This window comes from Lutjanus erythropterus, chromosome 4 (genome assembly GCF_056507025.1).
Source record: "Lutjanus erythropterus isolate fLutEry1 chromosome 4, fLutEry1.hap2, whole genome shotgun sequence".
Lineage (NCBI taxonomy): Eukaryota > Metazoa > Chordata > Actinopteri > Lutjaniformes > Lutjanidae > Lutjanus > Lutjanus erythropterus.
This window is the reverse complement of record NC_139320.1, coordinates 19,306,451-19,318,232: the sequence shown is the minus strand read 5'-3', so window position 1 is coordinate 19,318,232 and position 11,782 is coordinate 19,306,451. Positions and strand designations below refer to the sequence as shown.

Genomic DNA, 11,782 nt, shown 5'->3' with positions numbered 1-11,782 from the left:
ATGTACAAAGTCACATGCATCATTAACATGGTAGTTCAATTTACAAAGGACTGGCTAATATGGGAGGAGAAAACAAAACTAGCAGGGGAAAAAAGACTAAGAAAACAAAACAAACAAAAAATCTAATTAGGCCTTCAATAAATAAGATCCAGCTACGTGCTGTATACTGCTTCATTGCATTCACATGATCAGCTGTTTGGTCTATAAAATGTCAGAACATGGTGAAAATGTCAATCAGTGTCCCCTAAAAAAACAAACCAGAAAATAGTCACAGGGAATAGGCTATTGTTTTTACATTCCTGCTTTTAACTATTTAAAAAAATATATATAATATTGTTATAGGACTAGTCCATGAAAAAAAAATATAATGATGGAAAAAATAATAATTAGGCACAGCACTTGCATAATGCAACACAATATAGTGGTGTTAAACTATAACTATAGAGCTGACTCATGCCCAGTATCCCCCCCAGTATCCCAATCCAGATGATCTAACTCCCAGATATCCCAACAGTTTCATCCACCTCGCTATAGTGACCCACTTCACAATGATGGCGTTCCTTCCCAGCATTAAAAGCAACTGAACATGATCCATTTCCTCATGTTTTTGAGAGTCAAGCACATTTCCAATTAGACATAAAAGTGGGTTTACTGACACCTGTTGGCCTATTGCTGTAATGATGTTTTCAAATGGGCTATTATGACTGAAATTTGTTGCATTCCCACAAGCAATGCAGCCTATTTTACATCCACACTTTTAATACCATTGTTCACCTGTTCCTTTTTAGTGATAGTCTTTCATATTTGCCAAATAAAGACTACGCTATCCTCTCCACAATCTGATGGCAGCCATCACAGCTCTCAGGATGCTTCCTAATGAGGTGCAAAATTAAAATTAGTCTTGAATGTCCTCCTTTCACTGTAGTGATCACTCATTCTTTTACTTAACTCGACCTTGAAATCCTCCCATCCATTTTTCAATTTCATATGTTTTATGTCTTCTTTCACCTCGCCACCCCCAAATCCCTGCTATACAGTCTAATTCAGTTTTTAACAATATATTTGATTTCTGACAACCTGCCAACTGGGGTTCACATTAGCCCTGTTTTACATACATTACCTGAATGCTTGAATGAGTTTACATCCATAGAAAGTGAAAAAAGGCACTGACAAGTGTAGCTCCATCACTTCCTGACCTGACAATTTGCAGATTAACATACCACGTATCTGTCAACCTTTCAGGAATTAATGTTTCAGACTCAGTTGATAATCAAATAAATTATGTTATGCTTAATAATGTGTACACTGTCAACAACAGTGTCAAAAAACAACATTATGCACTGAAATAACTCCCAAAAGCACAGACTAAGGGTCTATTCAGTCTTAGGCAAACAGCAGTATTATATAAGTATTGAACAGTACTCTCTGTCAAAGTCACAAACAAATACAATTTCCAGCTATAAAATGTATTATAATCTGTGATGTTTTACTGCTCTCCCTTGACAACATTGAATGCAATAGTTTGTTCATTTATTTTAATAAACATCAGAAAATGAGTTTTGCAAATACATAACCTGCCTTAAAAGAAACCCTTGGGCTGGGTTGCTCCGACAAAGATTTATTTTAAAACCTGACTAAATTATGGTTGAACTTAAGTTTATGCCACACTGGACTTTTAAACAGTTCATGAAAAGTTACATTTAAACCTCCCTTTAAATCTCAGCTTAGTTTCTAGTCTAAACTTATATTAAATTGAATTCTGTTGCAATTGAATACAAAGCCGTCAAAAATTTGTTCTTTTGTCTCATCAGTAATCAGAAAATGTTGATGTACTTTGAGAGACAGTGGGAAATAAACACCCCAACTATACAACTATCCTCCGAACAGGATGAATAATATGAAACACACAACAGACACAAGTATGTTATTGCACACTAACTTATGACCACAGTCGCACAAGGTCCCGTATTAGGCTGTGATTGAATTTAGAGCCAATAGGGCATCAGTATGTTTCAAACTATAATGTTATTGTGTACAATGTGATGCCTCCCTTCTCAGTCAGTTCTCTCAATGCTACAGAGAGAGAGGGAGAGAGGGAGAGAGACAGAGCACTGTTACATTTTTGTTCTGAAACAACAATAGTTTCCCTTATCCATAGTGTTTGAGGCCTCCCAGCACCATCCTCCCTTCAAATGCACCCTAGCAAGCTCAGCATCAAGGTACAGCTTTGACAATGTTTTCTATGTAATTGGGATTTTCTGTAATTCTGCTTTTCAGACTTTTTCTCGGTAAGTTTTTACTTTTATTGTGCTCAAACAATATTTAATATAATAGCCAACAGTTTTAATATACATGTTAGAATATTTCAAGTACCTTTGTATCCCTTTGAATTTTGTTGTCGCACGTGTATGACCTGCTTTAAAAGATGAACTGTTTGCCATTATATTTTATCTGTTTTTCCCCATCAGACACCCTGAAGAATGACCGGTGTGGAGGGTCTCAGGGCCGACTCGTCTCAGTTCACTCTGGGGGGAGAGCCCTTCCGCATCCTGGGAGGCTCCATCCATTACTTCCGTGTCCCCAGAGCCTGCTGGGAGGACCGTCTGCTGAAGATGAAGGCCTGTGGCCTCAATACTCTCACGACGTAGGCTCCCACTGCTGCTTGACTATAACTTACACCGCAGGATTTTCATTGTTCTTTTACAGGAGACGGTCAAACACAGATCAGATTAAATCAGATGTGTTTGTTTAAAATGCAGAAATGAAACAGTTCACTTCAAAATGAAATAGAAACAAAGCAAATACCAGATTTTTGAAACTCAATATTGCTTCTGCTACAAAGACTTGTTTCTTTTTTTCAGATATGTGCCGTGGAATCTGCACGAGCCTGAGAGAGGAACATTCAACTTTCAGGATCAGTTGGACCTAAAGTAAGATTTCCATGTTGTTTTTCTTCCTATTTTTAGTCTGATAAATGGAAATTTAAAAAAAGCAGTGTAGAATGGAGATGAAGCAGAAGGTGTACGTGCCGTTCCCAGGGCCTATGTGAATCTAGCAGCAGCGATGGGTCTGTGGGTGATCCTGCGTCCTGGACCTTATATCTGCGCCGAATGGGACTTGGGCGGGTTGCCTAGGTAACACCATCTGCCCATCGCTTTAAAATATTGCCATATATTAGCTGTAAGCCATGTTGATTTCTTGTTCCTCTCTCAGCTGGTTGTTACAAGATAAAGACATGCAGTTGAGGACAACTTATCCTGGGTTTGTAGATGCTGTCAACCTCTACTTCGACAAGCTTGTCTCAGTTATCAAACCTCTGATGGTAAATCAAACTTAAAGTTTTCTTATAATGTTCGCGTCAAACATTTCCTAAAAGAATAATAGGATATCTCAGTAAGAAAAAACTTTATTTTTCCTTCCTTTGTTCTCTCAGTTTGAAGAGAGAGGCCCAATTATTGCCGTTCAAGTTGAGAATGAGTACGGATCTTATGCCAAAGATGAGAAGTACATGCCATTTATAAAGAATGTGAGTTGACTGATGCTGCTTTTTCACTGAAATCTTTGCAATACATTATAATGTAAGTAATTCAAAATATGAAAAAAAAATGTTTTCTTCTCCTGCAGTGTCTCCAGTCCAGGGGAATAAATGAGCTTCTGTTGACTTCAGACAACTGGGAGGGCTTGAGATATGGAGGGGTGGAAGGAGGTAATGAAGATAAATAACTCTTGAGTCAAAAAGGAAAAAAATCTACAGCCTAAATATTTATTTTAATGTGTGTGTTTTTTTAATTAATTTACCAATTAATTTAGTACTATTTACTACTACTACAGATATATTTAACTGAAAAAATACAGTGTGATATACAGTAGATTGAAATACTGTGATGAATAAGTTACATTTTGCTTGACATTATATACTTATCAAATCTTTTTACTGTCCACAATGTATTGCAGCATATTGCTGCCATGCCAAAAAAAGAAAAACAGGACAGTATCACATTACAGCTTGAAAAGTTTGTTGCTATAACAAGGCTTTTTCTTGTTATAACGTGAAATGTTTCATGTTATAACGTAATAACTTATGTTTATAATGTCACATTATAATACTATAAGTTATCACATTGTAACGTGAAATGTTTTATGTTATAACAAGTTATATGGTGATGTGGTGCTACAGTGGTTAGATTTGAATCCCAGTTCAGACATGGCCTTTCCATGTGGAGTTTGCATGTTCTCCCGTGCTTGCGTGGGTGCTGTGGGTTTCCCCACCATCAAAAATGTGTGTTCTCCAGGCAGTACCCCAGACCAAGATGCAGGCTAATGACTGGTTTTAGTCCCTAAAATTAGGTTAAATGCAGACAATCTCACTGTGCAGTGTCCTCAATCAAGTTGACCTTACCCTATGAAAAAATAAATAGTATTGGTATAACAAAAATGTTTCTTCGTTTTGATGTTATAACTATATTACCTTTTCACATTCTAAAATGATACTGAGCTGTTTTTTTCTTTTCTGGCACAGCTGTAGTAATGTTATTTGTCATTGTTTTACTTTGTCCTTCATTTCATCTAAATCTTTATCATTTCAGTTCTAAAAACAATAAACCTTCAGAGACTCTCTTTCGGAGCTATCCAGCACTTAGCTAACATGCAGGTAGGTGATTATTATGGGCACCTTCTAACAGTAAAAATGTCTTAATTATTTATTTCTGTTTTTGCATATACTGTAGTACTGTATCAGAAAGAAAAATAGGATTTGCTTCTCATTCAAGACTTTCTGTGGCCCTTAAATAACAGACAGAATGATATGTCTAAGTAATACAGACATGTGTTCTCTGTAGCCCCAGAAGCCTCTAATGGTGATGGAGTACTGGTCTGGGTGGTTTGACGTCTGGGGAGAACATCACCACGTGTTCCATGCTGAGGGTACAGAAACACTCTTCAACCAGAGCAATTTTCCAGTGAACACTTTTGCTGTGCACATGCTCATTTTCAGCATCACTCTACAGTCCCTTCATTCCATCACACACTTACAAGCTCCACAAAGGCCTTTGTGTGTTTGCTTGTGATTTTGGATAGCCTGATGAAGGTAATTCAGAGTGTCACCGCTGAGCTGTTGGGTTCAGGTACTGTTCAAGGACGTTTCAGCCAACAGAGAGGAGCGTTACTGCTTTACTTAACAACTCCTTCACTGCTGCGTACTGCACTTTGGCTCATTTTGTGCATTATGTGATCATTTATTATCATGTGGTTTGCAGACATGCTGGCTGTGGTGTCAGAGATCCTGGACAGAGGTGTCTCCATTAATCTGTACATGTTCCACGGGGGAACCAGCTTTGGCTTCATGAATGGAGCGATGGACTTTGGTACCTACAAACCTCAGGTCACCAGTTATGGTTGGTTCAGAGCCCAGAGCAAACGATGTTTCAGATTTGTGATGAATATGAATTCCCATAAATGTAAATTTCCATAATTTTCATGTGGATGTCCACTAGTGTTAATGGTAAATGTAGTCATTTGTAGCAATTAATTCCTTAAATATGAAAGCTGGTCCTCATGCTTGCAGAGCTGTGCCAGCCGTGCCATATACCAGGATGCTTCTGACGCCCATGTTGCTGTGTATCACCAGGAGGCCTGGAACACAACTGGTAACAGATGAAAACAGTCTTAAGTGAATACAGTGTGTTGTTTCTTTTCAGCAGCAGTTTGTTTTATGAGTCAGATTGGCACCAGTGATAATGCAAAATCTGCAGCCTCTAAGAAGTGCCGCACCAGAGAGCAGTGCTGTCAGGCATAGATGCTGACTGTGATCATCTTCATCGGATCACCTAAAAATGACACCAGGCTGCTACAGTGTAACCATACAGACCTGTACGCACGTCAGACTGGTCGGTTATTACACGGAGAAAAAGCGGCTCACATTTTATCCTTGATGTGTAACATTAATCACTAAACTATGTGACACATAGGAAGTGAGATACATTAGAATTGTTGCTAAAATAGCATCAGTCCAATGTAATCATCACCAGATCGATTTCTTTCTTCTTCTTTTTTTCCGCGCACCCTACATTCCCACAGGGACACATAACACTGTGGACACTACACATGTGGGACCTACTGCCTTGTCCATGGTATTTCTTATTCAAATTTTAACTAAGCATGCAAAATATTAAACAGAGAGCCGAGCCTCATGACTGATGTGGCCCATAGTTATTACAACGTTTCTTGACAAAAATACTCATCTAGCTCATCCCCTGGCTACCCAGAGGTGGAGACTACAGAAAATAGTCAGTTTATCAGCTACCAAATATACCACACACTGAGGAATTTAGTGCTTCAAATGACAACATTTACCATCAGCACTGACTGGACATCCACCTGAAAAGTTCCAAAACTTCCCTTTAAATAATGCATTGCTTCTTACTGTTTTTGCTAATGTTTTGACTGCAGATTACGATGCACCACTATCTGAGGCTGGAGATTACACCCCAAAGTATCATCTCTTGAGGAAGTTATTCAGCCAGTACCACTGTAATGTCTTTTTAAGCAATTAATTTGTTGCATTGCAGTTTTGATGAGAAACTGCACACCTAGCAGTTCATTTGATGACTTTATTGCCAAGAGTAATTAAGTCTGTCATAATTAGCATTAATGCAATGTTTATGCCAACTCGTATTCCAGCTGAGCCTCTTCCTGAAGTGCCCTCTCCTCAGGAGAAGAGAGCATACGACCCTGTTGTTATCCAGCGGCACCTGTCACTGTGGGACAGCCTGCACTTCGCCGACAAGGTAAGCTACCTGTCTGCTGTGACAGCTGATTATATAATCTGCAGAATGCAAAATGTTGTATTCAAACTCCAACTACACCATAATGTCAGACAGATATAGGGGCCCTGCTGGGATGAGAGCAAAATGTAAGATGTGGTCAGCCTCAGAAAGAAAAGACTATCTTTGTTATCAGCCTGTGTCTCTCCTTGGGTGTCTTCAAAACATGTCTCACACCTAGCAGCTCGGATTTGTCCAGACATCAATGTGTCAACACTCCTGCTTGTTTTCTTTTCTTTTCTTTTCCTTTTTTTCTTTTTTGGAAATTTCTGATGCTGTTTTGTGGTCTCTTTTATTCTACACGTGTTGCAGCATCCTGCATGCAATGAATGCATATCTTGTAATATTTAATACAGTGAGAAGGGAACTTCCTAACTCCAGGAGTGGTGGAATCTTATACGCTGCCTGTAAAGCACACAGACACACAGATTTCATTTCATTGTCTTCAGAGGTCTGATATTAACTGTGCTCTGCCAATTCTTGTATGTAATATGATCGGATGCTTGACTATTCATGTAGCCATACAGGTCAGAGAGGCCGGTGAACATGGAGAATCTCCCTGTCAACAATAACAACGGTCAGTCATACGGCTACATGCTGTATGAAACCACCATCACAAGCGGAGGAACCCTCAACTCCAAGAACAACATCAGAGACAGAGCACTGGTGAGAACATAAGGAGAACACACATTCTCTACATGCATAATGTTGTTGTAGAGTTTTTTTCTGAGGTTATACAACATTACATATAATCCTGTTGTTGTGACTTTGAATGCTTCTCTAGGTTTTTGTGGACAGGCAATGTGTCGGTTGCTTTGACAACAAGGCTCATGAGCTGACACTGCCTGATGGAAAGGTACTGACTGTTTTTTTGTCTATTCTTATCTGAACACGCCATCCTTTAAAGTTATGCTCAGTTTGGAAGTTAATCACCAAAGTACAAGGGCCCATATGCAGGCTTGGGGAGTAATGGGTTACATGTAATTCCTTCAGCTACATAGATCACCTGTTAACATTACTTATGCAGACCAGTTACTTACATTACCTGTGCAGAGCAACTACTAACGTTAGCAACACAAACAAACTGCAAACTTTAGTTACACTGACCAGCTGCTGATGTTAGAGGTAATCCAAATGTAACGGACAGTCAATCAAATTATTACATTTGGATCAGGTTACTGACTACATTTTTTGACAGGAAATTAGTAATTGTATCTGAATACATTTTTAAAGTAACCCTCCCAACCCTGCCCATATGTCTAAAACATCCCAAAAATATATTTTGTCTCTGGAGTGAAGGAATTTTCAGCAGGACAGTTGGTATTGGTCACCTGTTATACAGGAGTCAAAGGTACCAAACCGTTCCCAAGAAAATGCATTTGCATTGATAGTGAGATGAGTCAAAAGTACAAGTGAGTAACGTGGTCCAGCATCAACTAGCAAAGCAAAAGGAGTAAAATAGAAGGAAATTACAGTTCATGTTTCCTTCTGTTAACAATAGCAGGATAGTGCAATATCCACCTCATGCCAGGCTCCTTATTCATAATTTAAAAACAATTTATTTAAAACATGTATCTGCAGAATTATGATTAATTCAGGAAAATATGCAGCAACAGCTGGCAGTCATTACTAAACCTAACTGGCTAAAGTCAGCATGTAACTACACTAAGTATTTAACTGTGCTCAAACAGGATTTAAAGGAACAGAATAACTTTCCAAATGGCATTTGTGTTTTGTGCCCTGAAGGGAGAGAGGACACTGAGTCTACTTGTGGAGAACTGTGGAAGAGTGAATTATGGGAAAGCTCTGGATGAACAACGCAAAGGTATTCCACTCTGAAACATGGATCCTGTGCAGCTTTTATACCAGTTGAATTCATGTCTACACATGTTGTATTACTATGTTTGTTTTAGAAGTTAACTGCTCATTTAAGAACAATTTCCAGATTTGAGTCAAACCATTGTTAACATTCATTTTAACATTGCTCACACCTGTGTTAACTTTCTAACTTTTTACATGTTTTCTGGACCACCACACCCATGCAATACCTACTGCATGTATGATAGAGCACACCAGCAAAAGAAAGCATGTGTCTGTGTACAATGTCTGTATATTTTTGCCTGATATTGTTTTACAGGTATTGTGGGAGATATTCTGTTGAATCACATCCCTCTGAGAGGATTTACCACCTTCTGTTTAGATATGAAGCCAGGCTTCGTGAAAAGGTTAGTTAATAACTGAATTTCATTTTCCATTCTGTCAAAATAGCCAGACCACCAGACTACATCCATTACACTAGATAGACATTCGCTGGTTGCATATAAAAGAGCAGATTCACCCTTAAATACTTGCTAATCTTCTCATAAATCACACTTTTGGTCTTACATCATGCTAGATGATACTCCCTATTTTCTCAGGAGACACCTAGCAGTTCCCTCCCATTGTTTTGTTTGTTTTGTTTTATTTGTTTCATATTTTATCCTATTTTCATCACCTGAATTAAATTAATTATCTGTCGCATGTGTGTGTACCATAAAGGAATTTAACTCTCCTGTCGTTGCACAACCCTGTGTTGTATAATGATAATAAATTACCTTGATACCTTGACGTTTTCAGACCTTTTTTCCCTTTTTGTTATCACAACTACTAGGCAAGACTAAATGCTGTGGCCCCATTGCATTTTGCAACTAATAGGTGCCTTTATTTTGTTATTTTTATTCTTTAAAAGTCACCAGAGAGAAGGAAAAAAGTTTATAGATGATATACCCCTGCTTTGGTTTCCAAATTTTAATTATCTTCAAGGTCTCAAGGTTGGCAAGCATTGTGTATGACTTCCTGTCCACACATGCACTATTGGTTGCAGGCAAATAGTTCATGGGAAAAGACAAAACAAATGCATCACATATCATTATTACCTCATAATGTCCAGATTTATGCTATCATTTCACATGATTATGAAGAATGGGTGTTTGTTCTTATTTCAGATTAATGAGTTCAGGTCAGTGGAAGTCTGACCTCAAGTCGCCCTCCGTTCCAGGATTTTTCCAGGCCAGACTGTATGTGGAAGGTCCTCCCAGAGACACCTTCATCAGACTGCCTGTGAGTAGGACAGCCGGTCATCTTTTATGGTAAACTGCATCTAAGGACATGTTACATACTATTTCTGATAGCTCACATTTATCTTACAGTACTTTGCATTCCATGTTTAATAAATATATATACAGTATTATGCAGAATTGTAGTATTTAGTTTAGTTTAAAACACATTTTTTGAATCATTCTGAATATGTTTGACATATTTTGCCTTACATTTTACTGCTCCACATCGATGTTAGTAGACTGTCCACACTGTCATTTCACTGATCATAGCAGTGCATCCGTCCACAGAGTTGGGGTAAAGGAGCTGTGTTTGTCAATGGGCAGAACCTTGGACGCCATTGGTTCATCGGCCCTCAGCTTTTCCTTTATCTCCCAGGAGCCTGGCTCAGAAGTGGAGAGAATCAGGTAAACCCATAGATTCTAATAAAATTAAACTTAATTATTGTGCCTCACTTTAGTTGAGTCCACCTCAGGAACAAGTAATATTACTTAATGTTTTTGAGAAAGAATATATGAATGGTTAGTTATTAATTTAAGTTGAAAGTTGAAATTTATTTAATTTATGTTATGTTTTGTTTTTTCTCTTTTCTTTATATATTATAAAATATATACTATATTTTGTTATGTGCAGGTATTTAGTATTTGTGTTACTTTTGTAATACTGTCTGTTTGCTGGTTTAATAAATGTTTAAAAAAATATATATTTTTATGTTCTCTTTCAGATTATTGTGTTTGAGGAACAAAAAGCAGATGACAAAATACTGTTTGCTGAAAATCCTGACCATGGAAGGACGATTGACGTTTACAAACTCCCCTTTTGCTCACTGCTGTGAAAATAATGTGCTACACACACACACTCTTACACAGAGTTTATTGATACTGGCAGTTGGTGTCAACGATTTAAAGCAATTTACTAACCACAATACTTTCAATTACTATTGTACAGCATAATATTTGTGACTGTGTGAAATGTTACATGTTGCCATTGATTCTGCTGCCTTAAATTCAACAATTCAAGAACTTCTGATTTGTCGTGTTTTCTTATTTTCTGAGTTTGAACTTTGCTCTGATTAGAAATAACGTTGTCTGAACCTTTGACAGCGGGACACGCCCTCACAGGCTTCTCATTGGACTAAAGGCTTGTCCTTTACACCAGCGACGCTCTCCTATTCACAAAAGATACCTAACCGCACGCAGCCATATCAGTTATGCTAGAAACAAAGCACAGTAACCGGAAAAGAAATTGGCTTACCCTTCACATTAAAGGGCAATAGTGTTTTTTTTTTATGAATGGCAACTGCAGAAAAATGTAGATTAAATTCAAGGCAAATGATACTGACATAATAGTCATCTTTCATTACCTGTACAAGTGTATGAAAATGGGTAGGGAGTGAATACATACACAAAGTGAAAACTAGATTGATAGACAGACACAAAGACAGATACAAAGATAAGATAGCCAGATGACTTCATTAAGCCTGAGGGATATTAAATTGTCATAGCAGACAAATACATTAAAATACAACAAAATACAAAGACAAGTTTACACAGTAGATGGCCAAATACATTTGTAATACGCCAAAATGATACGACATAATGATTCTGGTGTGCAAATAATAATACTAATAAAGTTGCTGCTGCTGTTGCTCCGAATCAGAAAGATCGTTATTGTCATTGGTACAGTGATATTAATATGAAATATAAATAAAAGTGGACAACAGACAAACAGCGGTAATAGTAGCTTTGAAATAGATTAAAAAATATAATCGCTTTAAAATAGATTAAAAGTTATTTATTATTATTATTACCATGATAGCATGAGCAACAGCACATATTTATTTTGAAAATATTAGCCGGAAGTTC

General features: G+C 37.7%; 1 protein-coding gene across 1 annotated transcript; it reads left to right on the top strand.

The window, feature by feature from the left end:
• Positions 1 to 2,098: 2,098 nt before the first annotated feature.
• Positions 2,099 to 10,869, top strand: LOC146328299 (beta-galactosidase-1-like protein 2). Its single transcript, XM_084717225.1, has 19 exons — positions 2,099 to 2,219; positions 2,469 to 2,644; positions 2,862 to 2,930; positions 3,039 to 3,134; positions 3,214 to 3,322; positions 3,434 to 3,526; positions 3,625 to 3,706; positions 4,587 to 4,651; positions 4,839 to 4,923; positions 5,256 to 5,393; positions 6,448 to 6,528; positions 6,679 to 6,785; positions 7,341 to 7,487; positions 7,606 to 7,677; positions 8,568 to 8,646; positions 8,959 to 9,046; positions 9,806 to 9,920; positions 10,208 to 10,324; positions 10,642 to 10,869. The coding sequence occupies exons 2-19, from the start codon at positions 2,481 to 2,483 to the stop codon at positions 10,750 to 10,752; spliced, it is 1,818 nt and encodes a 605-aa protein (XP_084573351.1). The 5' UTR covers positions 2,099 to 2,219; positions 2,469 to 2,480; the 3' UTR covers positions 10,753 to 10,869.
• Positions 10,870 to 11,782: the final 913 nt, after the last annotated feature.

Excerpts from the sequence above, each read along its gene's own strand:
- LOC146328299 (XM_084717225.1), top strand. The coding sequence starts at position 2,481 with ATGACCGGTGTGGAGGGTCTCAGGGCCGACTCGTCTCAGTTCACTCTG. Across the intron at positions 8,647-8,958 it reads TCTGGATGAACAACGCAAAG|GTATTGTGGGAGATATTCTG; the intron begins GTATTCCACTCT and ends ATTGTTTTACAG. Across the intron at positions 9,047-9,805 it reads AAGCCAGGCTTCGTGAAAAG|ATTAATGAGTTCAGGTCAGT; the intron begins GTTAGTTAATAA and ends TTCTTATTTCAG.